A 23,188-nucleotide genomic window follows, 5' to 3' on the forward strand; every position below is an offset into this window, starting at 1 on the left:
TCTCCATGGCACCTGCTTTCCCTAGTGGCCATTTTTATGACACCTTAAAGACCTTAACATACATCAATACCTTAACTCATCTCAAGCCTTACTGCCATACTCTCCTCTTAGGCTGAAACGAGCCCTCCCAAGAGAAAGACAAAGAGTGTAGACATTGGAGGGAAAGCCCAAGTGCTCTCCACCATGACCCTGCTCCAAAATGTGCTGAGATCAGTCGTGGCAGATGGGTGTTTATAGCACCAACATGTGAGGATGGAGATGTGCAATCAGGACTTCCTTTTTCACAGCTCTTATCCTACAATATGGGCAGTTCCCAAGGTTTTTCCAAGGATGAAGTTCCCTGTTTAAAGGGTTTTATAAAGCTTTGCACAGAAGATATAAAGAGAACTGTATTTTTAACTCTTTTCTCCCATTTCCATGAGAGAGCCAGCCCATCCTAAAGACCTCCTCCAAAAATCTGAAGCGTGACAGGAAAATATCTTCTGAAATAATATTCATTTTCCTAAATATTCTAGAAATAGGAATCATAGAATGAAGAATCTCCTCTTACCTGTGACATTGATCTTGAAGGTGAGTTTCTGGCCAGCAGCCTCACAGGTGTACTCCCCAGCATCTTTCTTCTCCACCTGAGCCACCACCAGGCGACGGGATTTGCCCTCTGACTCCACCTTGAACTTCTTGCTGGAGGTGATCAGCTTCCCCTCCTTGTACCACTTCACATCAGTCTTCTCCTGGGCCACCTCGCAGCTCAGCGTGGCGTTCTGTGCCAGTGCAGCCTTCACCTCCTTCTGCACCTTCTCCTTGTTGATGAAAGCATCTTCTGGCTCTGAAATTAAGGGTAGGGGGGCAGATTGAGAGAATCAGTCTTTCACACACACACCACTTCCCAAATACACACATCAGTCTTTGGATTCTGGGGATCAGGGTGGGTTTATCATCCACATTCCCTGCCAACACTGTCAACTCAATGTTAACATCTGAATTACACCCAGCGTTGGTGAAGGACTCTTAGTCCAAGAGAGCTTAGATGGCTCCAAAGTAGCTTTCATTTCTATCACCATCATTCTCCAAAATCTGCAGGAAAATTCATATCATTTCATGTCCAGCAGCACACCAGTAGCTGCTGTCTGTAAGAAGTCTACTTGCTGTAAAAGGACCAGCATTAAATTGGCCAAACAACCCAAATTCTGCAATTTACTTTGCCAAGTAAAGCAAATCTGGTTTTGCAAAAACAAACAAACCAACCCTTTGTGAGCCTATTCTGTGCCTATATCCTTATTTCCCAAATGTCCCAAAGATGTTTCAGCCTAGAATTATGTTTCTCTAATAGATGAAAATTAGCCAGCCCTATCCTATTTGCTTTTCACTACAGCATGCCACAATCAAAAATCAATTTAATATATGAGCTTCTCAATTTGCTTTAAATTCATCAAGATCCACCTGAGGGATGTCAAGGTTAAAGCCTGCCCTTGCCAAAGTCATGGTGAAAAGACCTGTTTTCCTCAGCTGCTGCTTCTGAGATCAGGTTTAGTCTTTCCTTTCATTTGATACAGGCCATAATAAAAAGGTTTCCTCCATAATAAAGAGAGACTTTAGTTAAGAAAGCAGAATTTTCAAGAGAATGCTTGTGCTCAGAAGAGTTTGTGCCCTTTAATTTCCTTTAGTCCTTTCAACTTAAATGTCCTTTAAACGTGCAGTTGAGTTTCCATTTTTCTATCAAGCATCTCCACCAGATTCCCATGGAAGATCTCCAGTGATCTTCAACCTGCCCAGGGCTTGGGCTACAGAAATCCACCTGCTGCCTTGGTTTTCAAAGGGAGACAGATCTCATAGTTTGAACAAAACTGCATGAGTGAACCAGCAGAATTTAAACACTGGCTCCATCACTGCCTGCTGAGGTGGAATTTGCCCAGCCACGTCGTTTTCCTCTCCAAGTTTTTCCAGGACTAGGATGTAAACCAGAAATGCAACAAATTCACTCACCCGTGACATCGATCCTGAAGGTCATTTTTTGGCCAGCAGCCTCACAGGTGTACTCCCCAGCATCTTTCTTCTCCACCTGAGCCACCACCAGGCGACGGGATTTGCCCTCTGACTCCACCTTGAACTTCTTGCTGGAGGTGATCAGCTTCCCCTCCTTGTACCACTTCACATCAGTCTTCTCCTGGGCCACCTCGCAGCTCAGCGTGGCGTTCTGTGCCAGTGCAGCCTTCACCTCCTTCTGCACCTTGTCTTTGTGCTCAAACACATCTTCTGCAAAAGTGGAAAGAAGGAAAAATCTGTGGGCTGCATAGTGACAGTAAAGGGGACAGAATCCAGGCAGGATCCTTCATTTGTGAGCATAGTCCCCATATCGAGGTCCAAGTAATATTCAGGATAAAACAAAACAAAACAATAAGGGTTATGAAATATAAGCATAATAAAGTGCCTTCAGAAAGAACTTTATGGAGCTGTGTCCTTCTGGAACCACTTCCCAGATCTGTTTTACAGAACATGTGCTACTAATAGTACAAAACCACAGTCATAAAATAATGTAGGGTAGGAGTGATCTCTGGAGGTCACCCAGTCCCACTTCCTCACTCACAGCAGATAAAATTACATAGAGCTACTCAGGGCTATGTCCCATTGAGTTCTGAACACCTCCAGCCATGGAGGTCCCACAGCCTCAAGACTCCTGTTCCAGAGCTTGATCAACCCCATGGTGCAACGTTCTCCTAATACATTTTCAGAACTTCCCACATTCCAACTTGTATATTTTGCCTCTTCTATCACCATGAATCTTTGAGAAAAATGTGGAACTGTGGAATCTATGTCCTCTCACTAGATATCTGCAGGCTACAATAAAAACTCTCTTTTGCCTTCTCTTCTCCAGCCTGAACAGACATAACCTGTGCTCCAGCCCACTATTCATCTTGGTTGCTTCCACTGGATTTGTACCAAGAGCATCTTGGATTTCCACATGGAATAGCTTGTCAGATTCTCCAATCAAGCAGATTAATTAAGAATTAAGAATTTAATTAAGAGCCTTAATTTGATTTTAGGCTTAGTTTTGGTCAACTCCAAGATCGTCATTTTAGTATCTGGGTGTGGGAAATAACATTGGATATAGGGATCATAAGACAATGGAGTCTACAGGAAATGGAGGAATTAACAAAAATAGCTCAGTAACACACTTATTTGGAACTAGCAAACCTGTATGAATTAGGAGAGCTGATTGGGGAAGAGGAGATGAACAATTTGTTCAAGACTCAACATGAAGACCTGGTATCTTCACATTATTCAGTCTATACCTCGCTCAGTAGAAGAACAGGAATGAAAGGATCAGCAAGAACAGCTGAAAAAAGACATAACTACCCACTAAAATCCTTCAAACAACAGGGCATAAATAAGGAATGGAAAGAAGGACAACTCTGCTGGAAAGGTGTATCTCGAGGGTCAGGAACTGTAGTAATGAAGCAAGATTTTCCAAAATCTAGACTGGAAGCAAACTCATGCAGGAGGCTGAGACACCCAGCAAGGGATACTCTAGCACCAGAAATATAGGTAGACAAGGAAAGAAGTGGGATCGTGATGCAAAGAGTGTGAATTTTATCTTTTGGAGGTCCTTCAGAACATTTCTGAAGAAAACAAGCCAATGCTGCTAGAAAGTGTTCTCCTACAAGTTTATTTTGGCTTCTTCTTATATCCTTTTTCTTAATAACCATTCCTAGTCAAAATCAAGGCAAGAACACTGAAGCAGACTTTTCTCTTTCCCAAAGCATCAAAACACATTCTTAAATGTCAGTATTTAGGATAACAACTTAAATTTTGTTGCAGGCTCTTATGGACCAAGGCAGGAAATAAATCTATGTCATGAGGAGACCTTCCACCCAATGACAGCAAAAAACCCATGCAATCAGATAATGCCTCACCCGTGACATCAAGCTTGAAGGTGAGTTTCTGGCCAGCAGCCTCACAAGTGTACTCCCCAGCATCTTTCTTCTCCACCTGAGCCACCACCAGGCGACGGGATTTGCCCTCTGACTCCACCTTGAACTTCTTGCTGGAGGTGATCAGCTTCCCCTCCTTGTACCACTTCACATCAGTCTTCTCCTGGGCCACCTCGCAGCTCAGTGTGGTGTTCTCCTTCAGCACTGCCTTCACCTCCTTCTGCACCTTCTCCTTGTTGATAAATGCATCCTCTGCTTCTGGAGGGTGGGAGAAGAAATTTTTAAATCATAAATTTTCAATTTGCTCACGCTGTCCAAATATTCACAGCTAAATGCAAAATCCTGCTTATGAGAAATTCCCACAGCTTTAACATTTTGGAGTGGTCCCACCTGCAGGACATGGTCCTCTGTCCAGCCTACAGAAAACACATCAAACATTTCTGAGCAAAATGAACCCGTGTCCCAGGAGTTAAGACTCTTCCTATTCCAATGGATCCAGAAGAAATCCAACTTTTTGTTCCCTGATGTGATGCACACCCAAGAACCCAACCTCATCCACCACTGGGATCCATATGCAAGTCTTGCCCACTCAAGGTACTTCTTGAGCATCATTCCAGACCTATTTTCCTACACATCTGGGACCTGGCCCTACCTTTATGCCTCCAACTTACTGGCAAATCAGAATCCAACAAGAATGCTGAGTGGGATTCATCTCACAGGTAAAGACAACTAGCTGTAGGCATCTGTGTGACCATGGGTGCACACAACCTGGTTGATTGATCTCCCTCACTGCTCAACGAAGATCTAGGCCACAAAGACTCTCAAAACCCAGGAAGTAGATGAGAACTAAAATATGTCTCCCACCTGTGACGTCAAGCTTGAAGGTCATTTTTTGGCCAGCAGCCTCACAGGTGTACTCCCCAGCATCTTTCTTCTCCACCTGAGCCACCACCAGGCGACGGGATTTGCCCTCTGACTCCACCTTGAACTTCTTGCTGGAGGTGATCAGCTTCCCCTCCTTGTACCACTTCACATCAGTCTTCTCCTGGGCCACCTCGCAGCTCAGTGTGGTGTTCTGTGTCAGTGCAGCCTTCACCTCCTTCTGCACCTTCTCCTTGTTCATAAATGGTTCTTCTGCCTCTGAAACAGGAAAAAAAATACATAAGATATAAATATCTTGCAAGTAGATGATTTTGTGTAGGTGCTCTACAGGATCATGATCTTGTAACAGCATTCCTTTGCAGTTCTGTTGATCACGTGCAACAATGCACCCTCAAAATGCAATCCTGACCACTCATGTACCTCTCTGACTACTCTTCATTAACAGATTGTCTCCCCCATTTTCAAATTTCTTCCAAGGAAGACAAACTTAAGTGTCCCCCTTTGTGTTTTTATGCTACTTCTACACACTGCATTTGGAACTGGCTCAATATGGAACTATTATGAGCTGCCACCTTCACTATCACATTATTTACAGGAATTTACCAGCAACTAGTATCTTAGATTAAGAGTGGGTGTGGTTGAGAAAATATCTTGTAATTCAGTCCCAAAGAAGTGAGAGAGATACAGTCATTAATATGGAAAAGTATTTGGTTATATTATACCTAAAACTAGCCTCTAAAATTTGAAGAATACTTTTCTTTCCTTGGAACTCTCTAAGTTTTCAGAAAACTGGCCACAGGGAACCTTCTCTTAATACCTAACATGAGCAACAAGAAATGTTTTATCCATCACTTTTTTCCCCACAGTACCATGTAGAAATTCCACCTCAACAAGTGGAGTTGGCACCAAAATTTAGCTTGTGTAATTAGTAGTTAGTGAGGGATAGCACTGAAAAGATTCATTTGTCACCTGCCTAAGTAGGACTGACTGATAAATTGCATCTTTTACTGATTAATGATTTTTTTTTACCCTGTTCTCCTTTTACATTAGCTGGTGTGGTCACTGTTAGATTTTATAGGAGAGTACAACTGAGATGTGAGAAGAAATATAGACCTTAAATAAACAGGGTCCTGATTTTTTATTTCCATTGATTTACCCAAAGAAATAACTGCATGAGAAGTGTAAAATAGTTGTGGTAGGGCTACATGATGGACCTCACATAGCAACGACCACCCAGCCTTCAGCACAGGCTGCCTTTGGCTGTTTGGGTCCCAGGGATGAACTTGAGCATTGAAACCCATGAAGTGAGGTTGGACAAGGCTCTGGGCAACCTGCTCTAGCTACAGTTGTCCCTGATCATTGCAGGGGGGTTGGACTAGAGATGACCTTTAAAGGTCCCTCCCTACTCAAAGCCATTCTATGATTTCAGTGCTACAGAAGAGTAGGCTCCAAAGACAAAGGTGGGACTAACAAGTGTCTGCTGTTGCCATTCCCCTTCAGAAAGTCTGGGAGATAATTCATCCAGCCAGCTTCCAGCACCCATGTTTGTTGGCCAGGGTGACCTAGGAGACCCTTGGCTCTCCATGGCAGCCACGATGAACCCCTCCCACAACCTGTGCTCCTGCCTTCCTCCCCCAAGTCTCTCTCTGCAGCCTCCTACAGCCCTTTTTTCTCCTCCTCGATGACTTTCTGCTCTGCATACCATCTCTGTCATGTCTGTAACCTGAGTGGCAGCAGCAGCCTGGGAGGGCAAGGAGCAGGGGTAAATTCAGGTCAAGTTCCTACACTGCTGACCACGACACTCCTTGTCATCCTGGGAGCCCCATCAGAAGGCTTCCCATCAAGATTACACAATCCATGGGAAGAGAAGGGCCCCACAAGGAGCAAGCCCAAGCAGAAACCCAACTTGTGCCCTCTAAACTTCATCTCCTCTGTTTGTCTTGGCTGTAGAAGTGCTGTGAGGAGGTGTCATTGTCATCAAAGGTGTCACCAACCAGGCAGCAAACAGGGTCTGTGCTGAGTGATGCAAAACTCCTCCAAGGCACCTGTCATCCCACTGCAGATTGAGCAGCACTTGGAGATCTAACAGAGCTCAAGCACACTCTGTGGTTTGCATCAAAACAGGTTGTGGAGACACAAACATATCAGCTTCCAACCAAACTGGAATTATTCACTAAACTCAGGGGTTACAAACCAGGCTGTGTACATGGGGTGCTGTGTTTAAAATGACAAGTGAGCAGAGCAGGAATATTCCAGGTGTTACTCACTGGTCCTCTGCATTCTTGCCTTTTTTTGGTAGAAACCATTTTTATAACGACAGAAAGTGTGACCAGATCTTTGAATCAGCTTACAAACTGATTTACACCAGCTAGTAATTTGTCTGAGAAAGGTATTTTAAAGTTAAACCAGCATTCAGATGACATTTCTAACCTCAGCTGCAGATGCTGAGTGAAGTTCCACTGACACTGAAGAAAATCATCTACAGGACACAGAGCTCTGATTTATTTCAGATAAAGATTCCACTTTATACCACGATTCTTGGACTAATGAGATGGCAGCATCAGCTCTTTTGGCTACACACCTAGCTCAGGTCCAAGGTGGGCAGCACCTGGTTCTGTTAATATTCCAGCCAAAAAGCCACAACTGCATCCAAATACTCAACCCTGAACCTCTAACCTTCAAGCTGTCCTTAAATAGGGAAGGGTTTGTGCTACCACTGGAGCCCTGGAGTACAGGAACCCTGGAAACCTTTCCGAGTGCAGTGGTAACAGGATAAATTAAGACCCAGAAAGCCATTGCACTTTGGGATAATCTAGCAAGACGAGGATTTCTGCAAGCAAAGAGCCAACCAAAGAGCTCAGAGTACTCATAATCCCTCCTGACTTTCACACTGGATCATTTTCCAGCAAGTGCTGCACTTGCATGTCATGTCCCAGGGGTACACAGGAGGAATACAGCAACGGTAGCTAGGCAAGGGCTCTGCTCTTGCAGAGAGGGGGAGAGGTGTTACCTTACCCTCTCCAGCCCTGAAGTCAGCCTGTTTGAAAGAGAACTGAAAGCCTTTGGTTTCTGAGGCAGGCAGCTAAGAATAGTCCTCAGCTAGAGAAATCTGAGTGGAAAAGCACTGCATTTCTGTGATTTCCAGCTACCCCACCGCAGTGATGGGGGAACTGGTTTCAGCAGCTGAGCCTGAACTTGCTTGACACCCCAAAACCCTTTCTATCAATGCCCATGTTGCATTTTCACCTAAAGGTGCCTCTCAAATCTTGCCTTCCTGCAGCCCATCCTTCACTGAAACTGGCAGCTCCCTGAGCCAAAAGCAGGAGCTACACAGTTAATTAAAAAGAGCCAAAATGCCCCAGCTCCTGCCCTGTGCACCCCACACAGAGCGTGGATGCAGCAGTTGATGACTTAAACATATGCAATGGGGAGCAGCAAAGCTGTATGCTACAGCAGCAGTTGCACACAGAAGATGGAGGGAGCACAGAATCATACAATCATAAGAGTTTGGGTTGGAAAGGACCTTAAAGCTCATCCAGTTCCAACCCTCCTGCCATGGGCAGGATACCTCCCACTAGAGCAGGTTGCTCCAAGCCCCATTCAACCTGGCCTTGAACAATTCTAGGGAGATGAGATCCATGACTTCTCTGGGCAACCTGCACCAGTGTCTCACAACCCTCACAGTGAAGAATTTCTTTCTAATATTTAATCTAAGTTGCTCCTCTTTCAGTTTCAAACTGTTATCACTCATTCTGTCACTACAGTCCCTCATAAAAAGTCCCTCCTCATCTCTTCTGTAGGCCCTCTTTACAGGAAAGCCACTGTGACATCTCCCCAGAGCCTTCTCCTCTCCAGGATGGACAACCCAAAATCTCTCAGCCTGGTCTCACAGCAGAGATGTTCCAGCCCCCTGATCATCTTCACGGCCTCCTGTAGACTGGCTCCAACAGGTCCATGCCTTTCTGACACTGGGGTTGGACACAGCACTCCAGGTAGGGTCTCATGGGAGTGGAGCAGAGGGGGAGAATCACCTCCCTTCATTGCCTGGTCATGCTTCTTTTGAAGCAGCCCAGGATGCCCTCAGGTAGTGGGAGAGCAGTAAAGGCTGCAGCCTTCACAAGGGAACAGCACTAGAGCTGTGCCCTGCAAGGACAAAATTCCTTTCTTATCATCCAGCCAGAAATGACCACTCAGATTGGAGCAGATAAAATTTACTGGACCTCTTGCAAAAGCTACTGAGACCCAAGAAAGTTCTAGTGTAGTCCAAGAACAGCCTCAGTATTAAACCCTCAGACTCCAAATCATTCTATTAAGCAGAAATTTGCAAATGTAAATTAACATTCCTGGACCATGATTGGTCATTGAAGATGTAGAAACCACCATGAAGAGTCATCAGCAGATCACAGATATGTGCAGTGTAGCTGATGAAAAATTTTTAGGACAGTAGACTACCATCAGCTCCCAAACATTCTCCATGAAGCCACAATAAAGTATGGATCTTGGAAATGCTACCATTTAAAGATCTCTTGGCCCACAAGCCCTTGCACCACTTCTCAGAGCTTTACGAACCACAACTGGGTATCTGATGACAGATGGAAGAGGTGGTAGAGGAAGAGCTGGGTGAAAGGCTGTTAAATACAAATCATAAGTCAAGTTGCAGATGGCTGTATCCATTTCTATCCATCATCTGCAAAAGTTTCGTGGTGCATGGAGTTCTGAGGTTGCACAGCCAGAGGGTGGAAGATCTGAAGCAGTTCTCTATTTTTGGAGGGAGGATATTATGTTGAGAAAAGGTGAAACAAAAAGGGAAGAAAACAGTGACTTCTTCCATGGAAGAATGGTCAAAACAAAAGGAGGAACACCAATAATGATGATGGGATTGGAAGAGGAGCTTTAATAGAGTGCCTGCTAATGAACACTCTCAACTCCTTGTCTTAGACTAAGGAGACATATCTTGGTATCAGGATACAAACATGCAACCTCTAAACCTGCCCAGTCCTGCATAACCCCCAATGAAATAATGACCTAGACCAACATCAGAAAGTACTTCAACAGCATTTCCAACATTTTGAGAGAGAAAACAGAAGAAACTACCCACACACAAAGAAATGGCAATGAAATGTCAACCAAAACGTCTCCTACCTGTGACATCGATCCTGAAGGTCATTTTTTGGCCAGCAGCCTCACAGGTGTACTCCCCAGCATCTTTCTTCTCCACCTGAGCCACCACCAGGCGACGGGATTTGCCCTCTGACTCCACCTTGAACTTCTTGCTGGAGGTGATCAGCTTCCCCTCCTTGTACCACTTCACATCAGTCTTCTCCTGGGCCACCTCGCAGCTCAGTGTGGTGTTCTGTGCCAGTGCAGCCTTCACCTCCTTCTGCACCTTCTCCTTGTGTGTAAACACGTCTTCTCTCTCTGTAAGAAAGCCACAACAGTCACACATGGCTTTTTGCAGCTTTATTCTCCACTGCATAATGAAGTTCTCCCTATTTCACCCTACTTGCCCTTGGCAGGTAGTATCATGATGGTCCTTTATGTCAAGACAGCACCTGCATCTCCATTTTGCTTGACAGGAGGTGAATAGTTGTATGGGAACTCACAATTTGAGTACCAACATGAACTTCCTGAGCTCTCCACCCTCTTCTTTTTTTCCTCTTCCTATTTCTCTCCAAGATTCCAGGGAGTCAGAAGGGAACAGAGCTCCTATCCTCATATCCAGGAACCAGTGCTCTTTTTCTGCTTATTTGGGCCAAAGTCAGCCATCCTCCATCATTCTCCAAAGCCAGTCATTTGGAGAGCTCACCAAACACCTCTCCCTTCCATTTCATCTACCCTTGCACCCCTGTTATGGCCTCACACTAACATCCTGCAGGGGTTTTTCTGCAGGCACACCAGCTAATTGTGAGAGGTGCCAAAATTATCATTCTTGCCCATATTTCTGTTTTGTGGTTACAACTATTCAAAGGATGCAAAAAAAAAGTGTGTGTATAAAATATTGGTGTGACAGCTGGCCAAAAAATCAAGTTCTATTTCACCCCGGAGAGGTTCTGAGGTGATCCTCCAAATGTAACATACCCCCCAAAATGGAATATTCCTTTTTCTTTGGCATTTCTAGCACCTCCTCACCTCTGACTTTGACTTGGAATGTTGTTCTGTCGTCCTTTGTTTCACAAGTGTAGCTCCCTTGGTCTTGCTGTGTCACCTTCTTGACGATAAGCTTGCGCTGTGTCCCCTGGGAGATGACTGTTGTCCTGTGGTCCTGCCTCACCTCACTCTGATCCTTCTTCCACACCACGGCTCCGCTGGCTGCCGACACCTCACACACCAGCTCCAGGTTTTCAGAAGGCCTGACTGATATTTCTGGAGTTGTTTTGGGCTTATTGACAAAATTAACAGCTTCATCTGGAAAGGAAAAGTTAGAGCAGCTTATAGCTCGATTCAGGCTTTATTCATTATTTCATGGTGGTCACACTTGGGGGATCCAGTTTTGTCTCTGGAGGTGTAAATGTGCATCTGTGGGGGTGGTACTATGGGTGGAATGGAACCATGACAGAGTGCTAACAGGTATGGCAAAAATTGTCATGAGGAGTCAGCCAAGTCCCTCCTGAGATCCATCAACGTGACCTCTACCAAGGGACTCATCCTCCAGATCCTCCACACAGTTAACACACAATGGTCTCCAGTTCAGGTGGGGAGTATTGACAAATCCTTCAATACCAGGATTTAGAATTAATGTCAATTAACCTATTAATTAACCTACTAATCTCTCTACTAGGTCTACACCGTGGCCTTAAGTTCTTGATACACGTGGATCTAAGCCCACCTATGTTCACCCAACTGGTGGGCATCCATCTTCTGCACCCCTTTCAGACAGGTCTTACAGAGCACAGCCGTGGTGGTTTCCATCACCAGGGTTGTACGTGCAGTGAGCCATGAGCAGAACTTGGCCCAACAAAACCACAAAGCCTGACATGAGCTTTAATTCACAGCTCCTGTCTCATCACATGCGTGAATGTTGATGCCTGACTTTCTGACAGATGGTGCAAACTCCTCCTCTGATCTTCAGATAATTGCTCGTGGTCCCAGTGCAATCACATTCATCCCTCTTACATCCTTCTGGATCTTTCAAATCAAGCTGAGCCACCCTCAAGTTGTTGACACTGTAATCACCACTCCTTGTTTCTGATTTCAAGCAAGCTCCAGGGAATATGTATTGATGCCAGAGTACACAAACAGCTTTGAAAAGATCTAGGAAGCCTCAGAAAATTGTTAGAAGTGATGAGGAGCCTTCTTTAAACGTTTCTGAGCCCATTCCTGCAGCCTCATGTTCACACTGTCAGTCCCACCAGGCTAATTCATCCCCAGACCAGGGTAGAGATGGGAGAATCTCATCGACACAATGTTCTCCAGCTCCCAGAGGACTAAGTTAATACATGAGCCAACAGTGTCACAGCTTTCTGGTCTTCACAGCAGAGAACTCCCAACTTCTCAGAGCTCATGTAGCCCAAGCAGTAGAGGTTCCTGCTTTGACACCTCAGCTCAGACCCCGCTGACTGCACGGAGTGGCCACACACGAGCTGTGCATGTTCACACAGAGCACGTGTCACGTATGGAGCAACAAACCAGCTTTTTTTTTTGTCAACCTAGGTTTATAAAGGTTGATAAAACCTTGATCAACCTGCATTTGTCAAGGTAAAAGCAAAAGCAGCTAAGGAAGTGGAGCCAGGCACCTCGCGTGTGAAACGGGAGCAAACCTATTCCACACACCCTGTCCCTCAGCTAACGAGCAGTATTTGATGAGCATGCCAGGGATTTCATACCCCTCATGCCATGGAGGAGGCATCATTGCCTGAAGAGCAAGCTGATGGCTGTCAGTCAGAACCAACCTCAGCTCAGTATTGCATTTCTGCTAGCAGCAACTGTTGCTTTCAGTCACGGAGTCTCCCAAGGACTATTGCTGAGCTACACCCGTGCCAGGCACGTCTGGGCCACCAGAGAAAAAGTATTTCATTAAAAATTGTAACCATTAGGACTGATCTATTCTTAAAAGTTAGTGGAACAAAGATTAGTCCCACCAGAATGCTGCTGTTCAAGACTATTATGATGAAGACACACCAACTCCCTGCCCCAAGACCACCCCCTGCTTGTCCTGTGCTGCTTCTCAGCACCCTGGAAAATTTCTCTAGTGACACGTGAGACAAGATGGAAGTTGCCCTAGCTAAGGTTTTGTTAACAGGTTGTAACTCCATCCACGTTCATCCAAATGTTCCTGGGGACACCCAGTTATTTAGCAGATACCAGTTTTCTTTGCCTGAGCCATGGGATGGTTTGTCATAGGAGTTACAGGTGAGCTTAACCAGCCCCATCCAACCTGGCCTGGAACACCTCCAGGGATGGGGACACTCACAGGGAAACTACAGAACGTTGGATCCTCCACCGAATTGAGCAGGAGGTGAGATGCAGAGGGAACACCTCAGCAAACACCAGTCGTCAGCTGGAAGGGATCTCTCCAGCTCAGCAAACCTGGTAGCCATCAGTCCAGACCAGCCAGCCTCATCAGTGCTGATGAGTTCTTAATTAGCATCTCTGTGTCATGGCTGCACCATTACAGGTCAGAAACACTCTGTTGTTACTGCTTATAAACCACGAGAAGCTTCCAGCAGAGTTTCAACCTGTACCTTAGGACTGGGTGAAGAATCAGGCTCCAGAAATAAGCCAGAAAACCACTTTTAGAAGAAAGTTTCCCACCTGCCCGTACAAACTGCATCACTTGAATTTCACAGATATTGGATTTCACAGGATAAATTCTTGTGTCATTTTATCCCCTGGCTCCATCCTGGCCAGGAACACATCAGTGACAAGCCTTTCTCTTCTGGGCTTGGGCTGACAGCCACGTGCTTTAGCACGTGCTTCATGCTGGTGGGCATGTGCCATGAGCAAATGGCTCCACTTAGAGTAGTACTGCAGGGAGATGGCTCAAAGATCCTTGAGGACACGCAGGAGATGCCTACTCTCAAAAATCAAGAGTTAAACTTATCAAAGGAGGGTTTCACAGCGAGACTTTAGGGCCACCTCCATGAGGAGGTTCAAGGGCAACGCTGAGCTGAAGGAGGAAAGGGCAGATGTGGCCCTCAGCCCGTGAGGTGTTGGAGTCATGACTGCAGTTGTGGGCTTGCTTAAGGACCACAGTAAGGGTCAGAATCTCTGCTGTGCACTCTTGGCCCCAAAATCTGCCCATTTACAATGTAAGACAAGTATCATGAACAAAGTCCTGAGCTTCTAAACAGACTCCAATCCCATATTTGCATCACAAACTTACCTGAGACTTTTAAATCAAAAATAAGAGTGTCATCTCCAATTTTGCACGTGTATGTTCCTTCATCTTCTTTGGTCACAGCTGAAGCCACAAGCTTATGCAGTTTCCCTTTATCTTCCAGGGTGAATTTCTTGCTGGCTGTGATTTCTTTGCCATCCTTGTACCACTTCACCAGGACATTGGCCTCGGAGGTCTCAGAGACAAATTCAGCCTGTCCTCCAGCAATGGCCTTGACAGTTCCTCCACTTTTCTCTTTGTTTATGAAGTTTCCAAGTGCTGAAACAAAATATGGACACAAAGCACGGGTAAAAAATTCTGTGGACATCAATAAATATGGACACTTACATCTACGTTAGGTAGTGATTTATTCTAAGACCTCATATGGATGTTTAATTATGGATCTAATTAGTAAATTATAATGTAGAAGCAGCCAGATTTCTGGCTTTTGTAAACCCTATACCTGACTATCTCATGCCCAAAAATCAGAGCATGTGTACAACACAGGAGGCTCAGGCAAGGAGAGAAGAAGCAATAGGACCTCCAAGAAAACATCTGAGAGAGGTGAGGAAAGAAATGAAAGAAGTAAACTGGAAGGAAAACAATGAAAGTTATTCAATCATTCTGTTGTAACCACTTGGCAAATAAATTGACTCTAAAAGAAGTTTAAATGTCATCTAGATAAACTAAATTATATTAAATTAAACATCTATACAGATTTCACATAGGGCTGAAATGAAATTTCTTCTTGGAAATGAACTGGTGCACAGAAGATAAATAATAAATCCAGCTCCATGTTAACATGCAGTGGGATAATTGAGTCACTAATTGCCTCAAAGCCAAGATTCAAACCCTCACCCATATCCCAGCTAAAAATCTGAGCCTAAAACCACAGCCCCATTTAATTTAGAGAAAGGAAAATAATTTTCAAACACATTCCTAAAGTATTATTTTAAAATAACACACAATCAAATCACTTTGTTGGGCCTGTGAAGCCAAAGCTACTAAAAACAAAGCCTTGATTTTGTCTATGGATTTTTTTCCCTTAATTCCAAGAAAATACAGCACAATAAATATTAGCAGCTCTCTGCAGAATGCCTGGCAAAGCAGGTTATTATCTTTCACTGCTGGTCCTGCAAGAAGCAGTTACAGTGCATGGTCTAGAGCAGCTCCAAGCTCTGAGCCTCCTGCTGACCCCCCAGCACATGGGGGTTCTCCTTCAGCTCAAAGGCCCTGCCCACAAGGATGAATTTTGCATCTAGTTTCCTTGGGTTTAAGTACATTAGATTTTTCCAAGGCTGTGGCAGTGCTTTTAATCACGAAAAAAATGTGATTTTTTTTTTCATATCACATAATATGTGATTATTTTCTAGTCACATATTAATGTGAATAAAATTATTCACATTATAATTAATGCCAGAGTCCAGAGATCTATAAAGGAGGAATGAATTGACTTGGCAAGTAGCACCCAGGGAAAGGGAAAAAGGGAAAAAGGGAAAAAGGGAAAAAGGGAAAAAGGGAAAAAGGGAAAAAGGGAAAAAGGGAAAAAGGGAAAAAGGGAAAGGAAACCCCAGTCCCACAGGGAAAAAGGGAAAAAGGGAAAAAGGGAAAAAGGGAAAAAGGGAAAAAGGGAAAAAGGGAAAAAGGGAAAAAGGGAAAAAGGGAAAAAGGGAAAAAGGGAAAAAGGGAAAAAGGGAAAAAGGGAAAAAGGGAAAAAGGGAAAAAGGGAAAAAGGGAAAAAGGGAAAAAGGGAAAAAGGGAAAAAGGGAAAAAGGGAAAAAATCTCCCCCCATCTAAGGCTAAGAAATACCCAACGAGCCAACAAAGAAGAAAAGGGAAGGTCCTGATGGTGCAGTCAAGGTCCTCAAAGGGCTTTTCATTCTTCTGGCAGGGACAGGAGCTTGCATTTGACTTCTCCAGGTCCTATCAGCCCTGTTGGCTAGAGTTTACTAAGTCTGCTTATTAGAAGCAATACCTCTGGGTGAAGAAGTCATTCTAGAAGCATTTAAAGCAGGGAAAACCTCCTTTTTTATTATTGTTTGGTTGTTTTTTTTTACTTGGGGGCTCTGTTTCCACTTGTTTCTCTAATGACTCAGAAGAGTGAAGCTTTCCCTTCAGCTGGACAACACTGCAGCTCTTCTCTACCCAACCACACCAGCCCATGAAGCCTGCAGGGGCTGAACACTGCTGAGACCTCAACTTCTCCACCAGTACTCCTCAAACTCAGCCCACAGGGTAAAAATTTTGGGAGGAAAAAAGAGGGAAATGGGTTCATTCATGCACCTTTCACTTCCTGAGAAAACCAGAGTGAAAAATACAACCACAGCAGGCTGAAGGAACCTTCTCAGATGTCCCATTTCGACGTAGGAGGTCATGTGTCAGGGGATGGCACGTGAAGCCTCATGGCAGTGGAGAGACTGACGTGATAGATGGCAAGTGCATCTTCCAGCAGGGTTTTTTTTTGGGCAGGAGGCCCAGCAAGTGACACACCTCTGGCCGTGGCTCAGCACGGTGGCCTCTCAGCAGCCACGTGATGCCCACGTGCCAGGCCCAGCTGACCTGCACACCAAAGGATCCACCAGAGACCTGCATCTGGTTTACAGGAGGATCAGCAGGGAGGTGGCAATGCTGGAAGGTAAACCACAGAAACAGCCCTGGGGAGCCTGACCCTCCAGGGGTGGGACAGAGCAAAGCTGATTCCCTGGGAATCCAGCTACCAACAGCAGATGCTGAAGTTACAGCTTGTCAACACAGATTTTACACTAATACCATGGATTTGAGAGCCACGTGACAGCAAAATGTGCACATGGAAACACCCAGCAGCTAATTTGAGATCTGCCAGCATGACAGATGATGGTAAAGAGGCAGGGAGGGAGAGAAAGAGAGAGAAGAAAACCAAAATGAAGAGCAGCTGCCAAGTGCAGACAGCAAATTCCTCCCTCTGCAAGTGTAGTCACCTCATTGAATTACTGTTCCTGCTCTCTTCATGCTTCATTTTCAGTTTGCTTTTTGAGAATAAGTTGTCAAATGTAAAACAGACAATGCTCTGGGGCTTTGTGGCTTCTACAGGAGGGTGAGAAGCCAGCAGAATAAGATGCTGCAGCACCTCCTATCTATTTGGTATAGAACCAGTGTGCTCATTGCCAGGAAGAAGGTGAGGGATGAATTATGGGACAGAACACAGAAGTCAAAAGGCTCTACAAAGTGAACCTGCCAGCTCAAAGCCAAATAAAGAGCTATGGAGCTCCCCCCAGATGATGTCTGACAACAGACTAGACTGTCTGAGTCAGGTTTTATGCTCTGAACCTCAGTGGACATCTTGATGATGGAATGATCACCATGGGGAATGATCTGGGGATACATTGGGGCTTTTCAGCCCAAACCTGGTCTCCTTCAAGGCAGAGAAAACTCTCCTCTGAACGAGTTCAGAAAAGCTTGCACAGATGGAAGGCTTGGAAGAGGGAGGTTTAATGCTGTTGGTTTTAAGGTAAAGATTCAACACTCCATAGGTCTCTCTGGGATTGGATGTGTCCACCAGCTAGGTAGCAAGCAATCAGGAGGAAAGGGACTGCCATGAAAACAAGAACTGCTGAACAACAGGGCAGCTGTAAAACACCACTGGTTCAAGCCTAACAGATGGGAAATTTCCAAAGAAAATGACATTTTGCTGGTTGTTCTAGAGACCTTTCCCTCTGAATATCTTACAAGTAGCAACAAGTCAAGGCACCCAGTGTGCCCTGGAAAGGTCTGTTCTCCTGCACCAGGGTATTGACAGAAAACAACAAAAAAACCCCAAAGAAATAACAACAACAAAAAAGATCCCACAATGCCCAGATGATCTTGGACCAGGAATTGGCACCTCCATGGCTTGGCCAGTATCAGTCACCTACCTTTCACTGAAAGCTGGTAGAGCATTTTATCCCCTTCACAGACACACTCATAAACTCCAGCATCCTCTGCTGCAGTGTTGTGAATTTTCAGGATCCGTTTCTTCCCTAGGGTTTGAAGTTCATATTTTTCACTGGCCTTGAGTTCTTTTCCATCCTTCATCCACTTCACGGGAGCTTCTGTGTCTGAGAGCTCAGCCTGAAGCTTGGCTTCCTCCCGCAGCCGAGCAGAGAGCTTTTCTACATCCCTGCTCCTGTTGGTAAACCTCACTGCAGCACCTGTCAGGAGAAAGACTTTGTGATTTCAGGTTATATTGAGATGAAAAATCCTCTATAAAAGTCTGCTGCAGACTGTGGGATCTCTGAAAGAAATATTAAGTCTTGTTCCTCCCTTCACAATCATATCAGCACCAAGCAATTTTTTTGTCCAGTTCACCAAACTTGATCTGTTTTCATTGCCAGAGAAATAATTTTAAAAAATAATAATTTAAAAGCATGATTTTCTACAGATTAATAATACTCTAAACCTGCTGCAGAGATTTTCACCCCAAGTCAAACATCCTTCCAGAATGAACATCTATTTGTTCATCACTTTTTGCCATGCAAGGTGGGTAGATACAAAACTTCCTGGTGTTCCACAGAGGAAATTTGGAGCACCCAACTCTCAACCCTAAATTGAGTTGCATGATACCAAGCTGTAGATCACACACCTCTGTGATAGACTAAAAAATCTCCAAGGAAAAATATTTTATTAGTCATTAATGAGCCTTTACTTTTGAAAGACTCGACTGCAGTCAGAAGGACTGGCCAGAATCTGGAGCTGAAATGACTGGTCTAAGTGACTCAGGGGTAGATCCAGTGATGAAATCCACTCTCTGGTGGGTGTGAACTACAGAAGTTCATGAGCAGCCTAGGTCCTCTCACTCTGTACTCTGTGCTGCCGTGGTGAGGTCATTACCAGGAGCCAAACTGGTTCATGTGATGCAATTTCAGGTGCTTCCTACAGACCTCAGTGAAAACCTCCAACCTCAGTCCTCATCAAGTCACAGCAACTGCCCCATGACTAGGAGGAGGAAGGGCAATGATCAAAGTAAATACCTTTCACTCTCATCTTGGTGCTGGTGTCAACATTATTGGCAACAAATTTCACTTCTGCTCCATCATGGCTCTTGGTGACGTTCTTTATGAGGAGGGTGTGAGTCGTTTGAGTTCTCCTAATGGTGTAGGTCTCACTTTCCTGTAAGACTTTGCCATTGAGGTACCAAGTCCCAGAACATGTCTTTGTAAGGTCAATAGTAAACAGGGCATCCCCTCCAGGTACAGCTTCAACAGTCGTCAGGGGGGTTTTCACAGCCAGGACTGGTTCTGGGGAAGGAAAACAACATATCTCTGAGTTCAGAGGACAGAAGAGTGCCATGCTGGAGAACAGATCTCCCTAAGAACAAAGTTTTGGGGGTAAACAAGACATAAGAATAAAATCCTACAGCCTTATACAGTTTCCATGCATTGAAAGCAGTGGGTCAACAGGGTTTGACTTCTACAGCTGCAGGTAACTGACCTCCAGCAGTAGGGTGGGTCCTGTCTCTGCATGGAAAGAACCACAGGAATATTTTACTTGGGTTTTTTACCCTCCTAAGATGTTTAAAGGTGTAAGAAGCTTGAAACATGTGGGTTCCCCAAGAACTGTGTAATTTCTTTAATAACCAGTAGTATTCTTAGATTTCAGAAGGATGCTAAGGAGGCCACTGAGCCTACACTGAGCCCACCCCTGGAGGGGTTTTAAAGCCGTGGAGATGTGGTGTGAGGGACATGGGGCAGTGGTGGGCTTGGTGGTGTTTGGTTTAATGGTTGGACTCAGTGATCTTAAAGGTCTTTGTGAACCCAAATGATTCTATTATTCTAGGCTTTGTTCTCACGAGGCTCCACCTGGTGTACTGCATCCAGCTCTGGGACCTCCAGCATAAGGACATGGACCTGTTGGAGCGGGTCCAGAGGAGGGCCAGAAAATGACCACAGAGATGGAAAACCTCTTGTATGAGGACAGGCTGAGAAAGTTGGGGTTGATCAGGGTGGGGAAGAGAAGGCTCCAAGGAGACCTTATAGTGGCCTTATAGTACTTAAAGGGGGTCTAGAGGAAAGATGTAGAGGGAGACCACTTAGAAGTGTAGTGATAGGATGAGGGGTAACAGTTTTAAACTAAAAGAGAGTAGATTTAGGTTAGATACAAGGAAGGAATTCTTCACCATGAAGGTGGTGAGACCCTGGCACAGGTTGCCCAGGGAAGCTGTGGATGCTCCATCCCTGGAGGTGCTCAAGGCCACATTGGATGGGGTTTGGAGCAACCTGCTCTAGTGGGAGGTGTCCTGCCCATGGCTGAGGGGCTGGAACTGGATGATCTGTAAGATCCCTTCCAACCCAACCCAACCCAACCCAACCCAACCCAACCCATGGTCCTGTGATGGTTTTGTGCTCACCCAGGCGCACGCTCCCCGGGAACTCCAGGTAGGGGCTCTGCCCATACGCGTTGACCGCGGACACCCTGAACTGGTAGTCAGCCTCTTCTGACAGGTTGCCCACCGTGAACTCTGGGGCAGGGACAGGGGACTCGTGGCACCTCACCCAGGTAAAGCCACTGAGCTTCTTGCGTTCCACCACGTAGCCGTCGATGGGAACGGGGCGGTTCATCTTCGGGGGGGACCACGCCAGTGTCACTGAGGTTTCTGTTTTATTTTTCACCACAGGGTCAGCTGGGGGTTGGGTGGGAGGTTTTTTGGGAGCTGGACAAGGGAAGAAACAAAACAGAGCAGGAAGTTTACATCAGAGTAGAAAAGCCACCGTGCTTCACCAAAAAAAAAGCTTACTGAACTCAAAGCCACTCCCTAATCAACCTTCATAAAGCATCATTTTGAGATGGAGAACCAAGAGAATGGAGAGAAGCTCTGGGCAGCCTGGTCTAGTGGGAGCTGTCCCTGCTCATGGCAGAGGGGTTGGAACTGGGGGATCCTTGTGGTCCCTTCCAACCCTGACAGATTCTGATCTGTTTTAGCAGAGGACTTTAGAGCCCTAATGGCTCAATGGTTGGACTTGATGATCTTGAAGGTCCCTTCCAACCTAAAGGATTCTATGATTCTATGATTCTAAGATGATTTTGGGCTGTGCTACACACAGACGTACAATACTCCTACTTCCACAGCCAATCACATGGGATTACTCCTTAACATTACAATCCTCTGCACAGATAAAGACTCAACAATGATCAACTCACAGGCTCAAATTTTCAGTGCTAATTGCAACGGACCCTGCTAAAAAAACTCTGTCCCCATCTTTCTTACTTAGCCCCCTTTAAATACTGAGAGGCCACAAGAAGGTCCTCCCCAGAGCCTTCTCTTCTCTAGTTTTCAACACAGAGTAGCTAAATGTTGGACATTTCAGGGAGAAAAGAGAGACATGAAGAAAGAGAGCACAGGTTTTGGAGTTATGGATGTCTCAGTTGTCACAAGGGCTTGGCTGTTGTCTGCAACTACTTTCATCTGAAGACCTGTCCTCTGTCCTACTTCTGAATTTTATCCTATCCCCATTTAGAAGGCATGTTGTAACTTTGTCTCCCAAGAGGGACAGTTTCATCACTTCTCCTTCAGTAATTTATGCAGAGCCAGGTTTTGGGGTTGTGGAATTAACATCAGAAGGAAACGACACAAAGAGACGTCCCCATCCTGAGCCCCCACCATGGAGGAGCTGGGGCTACTTTGTGGTACCTGAGGTCACAAATACATCCCTGAAGGGATTTGCATGGTGAAGATTTATCTTCACCCTCTTGAATGCTTCAGGGAAGGCTCAAGACCCATGAAGGTTATTCACTAGGATACCTTCGAGAGAAGAAGATGTGCCTGATATGATCTAGTTACACATCTCCTAACGTGGGGGTCTGGAAGAAAGATGGGGACATCTTTTTAGCAGGGTATGTTATAGGTACAATTAGCAGGTACAACAGGGAAAAGGGTGATGGTTTTAAGCTTAAAAAGGGCAGATTTAGACTGGATAGAAGGAAGATATTTGTTATGAGTGTGGTGAAACACTGGCACAGGTAGACCAGGGCTCTGAGCACCCTGCTCTAGCTGCAGATGTCCCTGCTCCCTGCAAGGGGGTTGGACTGGATGACCTTGAAAGATCCCTTTGCTTGATAAATACCATTAGAAAAGTCAACACCAACCCCACCCAGCTAGCTGAAAAAGGTGTGAACCCAGTACACAGGACTCCTGAGGCAGCTAAACAGAAATGCATGGAGTGTAAAAATAGGAAATCTCGATGGGACAGACTTTTCCTTCAGGACATAAATAGACACTTAGGTGTTTTTGGGGTGCACAGTTACCAGCCTGCCAGTTACAGAGCTAGATGCCAAAGGTCCCATTACTGTAGCATTAAGCTGAATACTAGACCCTGGGATCAGATCTCTTGACCTTCCCATCAGAAATGGTAATGGGATATTTTCTTCAGAAGATATCCTGGTGTGGAGGCAGCTTCCTACCTCCTTCTACTCCATGAATCAGCACTCCCTTCAGAAATCAGCAGAGCCTGAAATCCAACTGAACTTCTGTTGTTCCCAAGGAGTAGGTGCTTGGCTGGATGTTACAGCTTTTGAAATATCTTAGAAACTGTTCTGGTGCTTAGCAACACTTGTGTCATTTTTTTTTCCTCATTTTGGCTCAGTAGCATCAGAACACCCCAACCAAGTTCAGGTAACAGAGCACTTATTAACCTTTATTTAAATAGTTTTATTGGTTTTTTTAATCTAACTGCAGTTTGGAGGTGGTGGTGGTGGGAGAAAATAAGTATTATTTCTGCCCAAATAGTAGCTAGAGGAGAGGATTTGTTCACGTGCAAACTGGAACTGCAGCAGAGGCAGATACCACATGCAGTTCTCTCAGATGAAGCAGCTTTTTGCCTGGCAAATGCAGCAGCACCCAAATAAAGCTAAATAAAATTAGGCAACCTCAACAAACTTTGATCTCAGGTCTGATATCAGCAACACTGCACCTGCTGCCCCTGCTCTGTCAGCTACAACCCCTGCTCAGATCAGCTGAGCCAGCTGAAGGAAACCTCCAGCCTGTATATTATAGCAGCCTCCCCAAGTGAAGCTCAACAGGATGAAGATCCTGTCTCCAGACATGACAACG

The 23,188-nt window shown here is 45.2% G+C and overlaps 1 protein-coding gene across 1 annotated transcript in view; it reads right to left on the bottom strand.

The window, feature by feature from the left end:
- The window catches only part of LOC103780831 (obscurin-like), a gene marked incomplete at both ends in the record, with an annotated part of 55,859 nt that extends 35,068 nt beyond the window's left edge, over positions 1 to 20,791 (bottom strand). The window contains 10 exon segments of the mRNA XM_008948523.1: positions 551 to 826; positions 1,984 to 2,253; positions 3,912 to 4,187; positions 4,794 to 5,069; positions 9,954 to 10,229; positions 10,890 to 11,216; positions 14,134 to 14,406; positions 18,018 to 18,265; positions 19,079 to 19,379; positions 20,489 to 20,791. Coding sequence (XP_008946771.1) covers positions 551 to 826; positions 1,984 to 2,253; positions 3,912 to 4,187; positions 4,794 to 5,069; positions 9,954 to 10,229; positions 10,890 to 11,216; positions 14,134 to 14,406; positions 18,018 to 18,265; positions 19,079 to 19,379; positions 20,489 to 20,791 — 2,826 coding nt within the window.
- Between the last annotated feature and the right edge of the window lie 2,397 nt (positions 20,792 to 23,188).

This window comes from Merops nubicus, unplaced genomic scaffold (genome assembly GCF_000691845.1).
Source record: "Merops nubicus isolate BGI_N331 unplaced genomic scaffold, ASM69184v1 scaffold3831, whole genome shotgun sequence".
Lineage (NCBI taxonomy): Eukaryota > Metazoa > Chordata > Aves > Coraciiformes > Meropidae > Merops > Merops nubicus.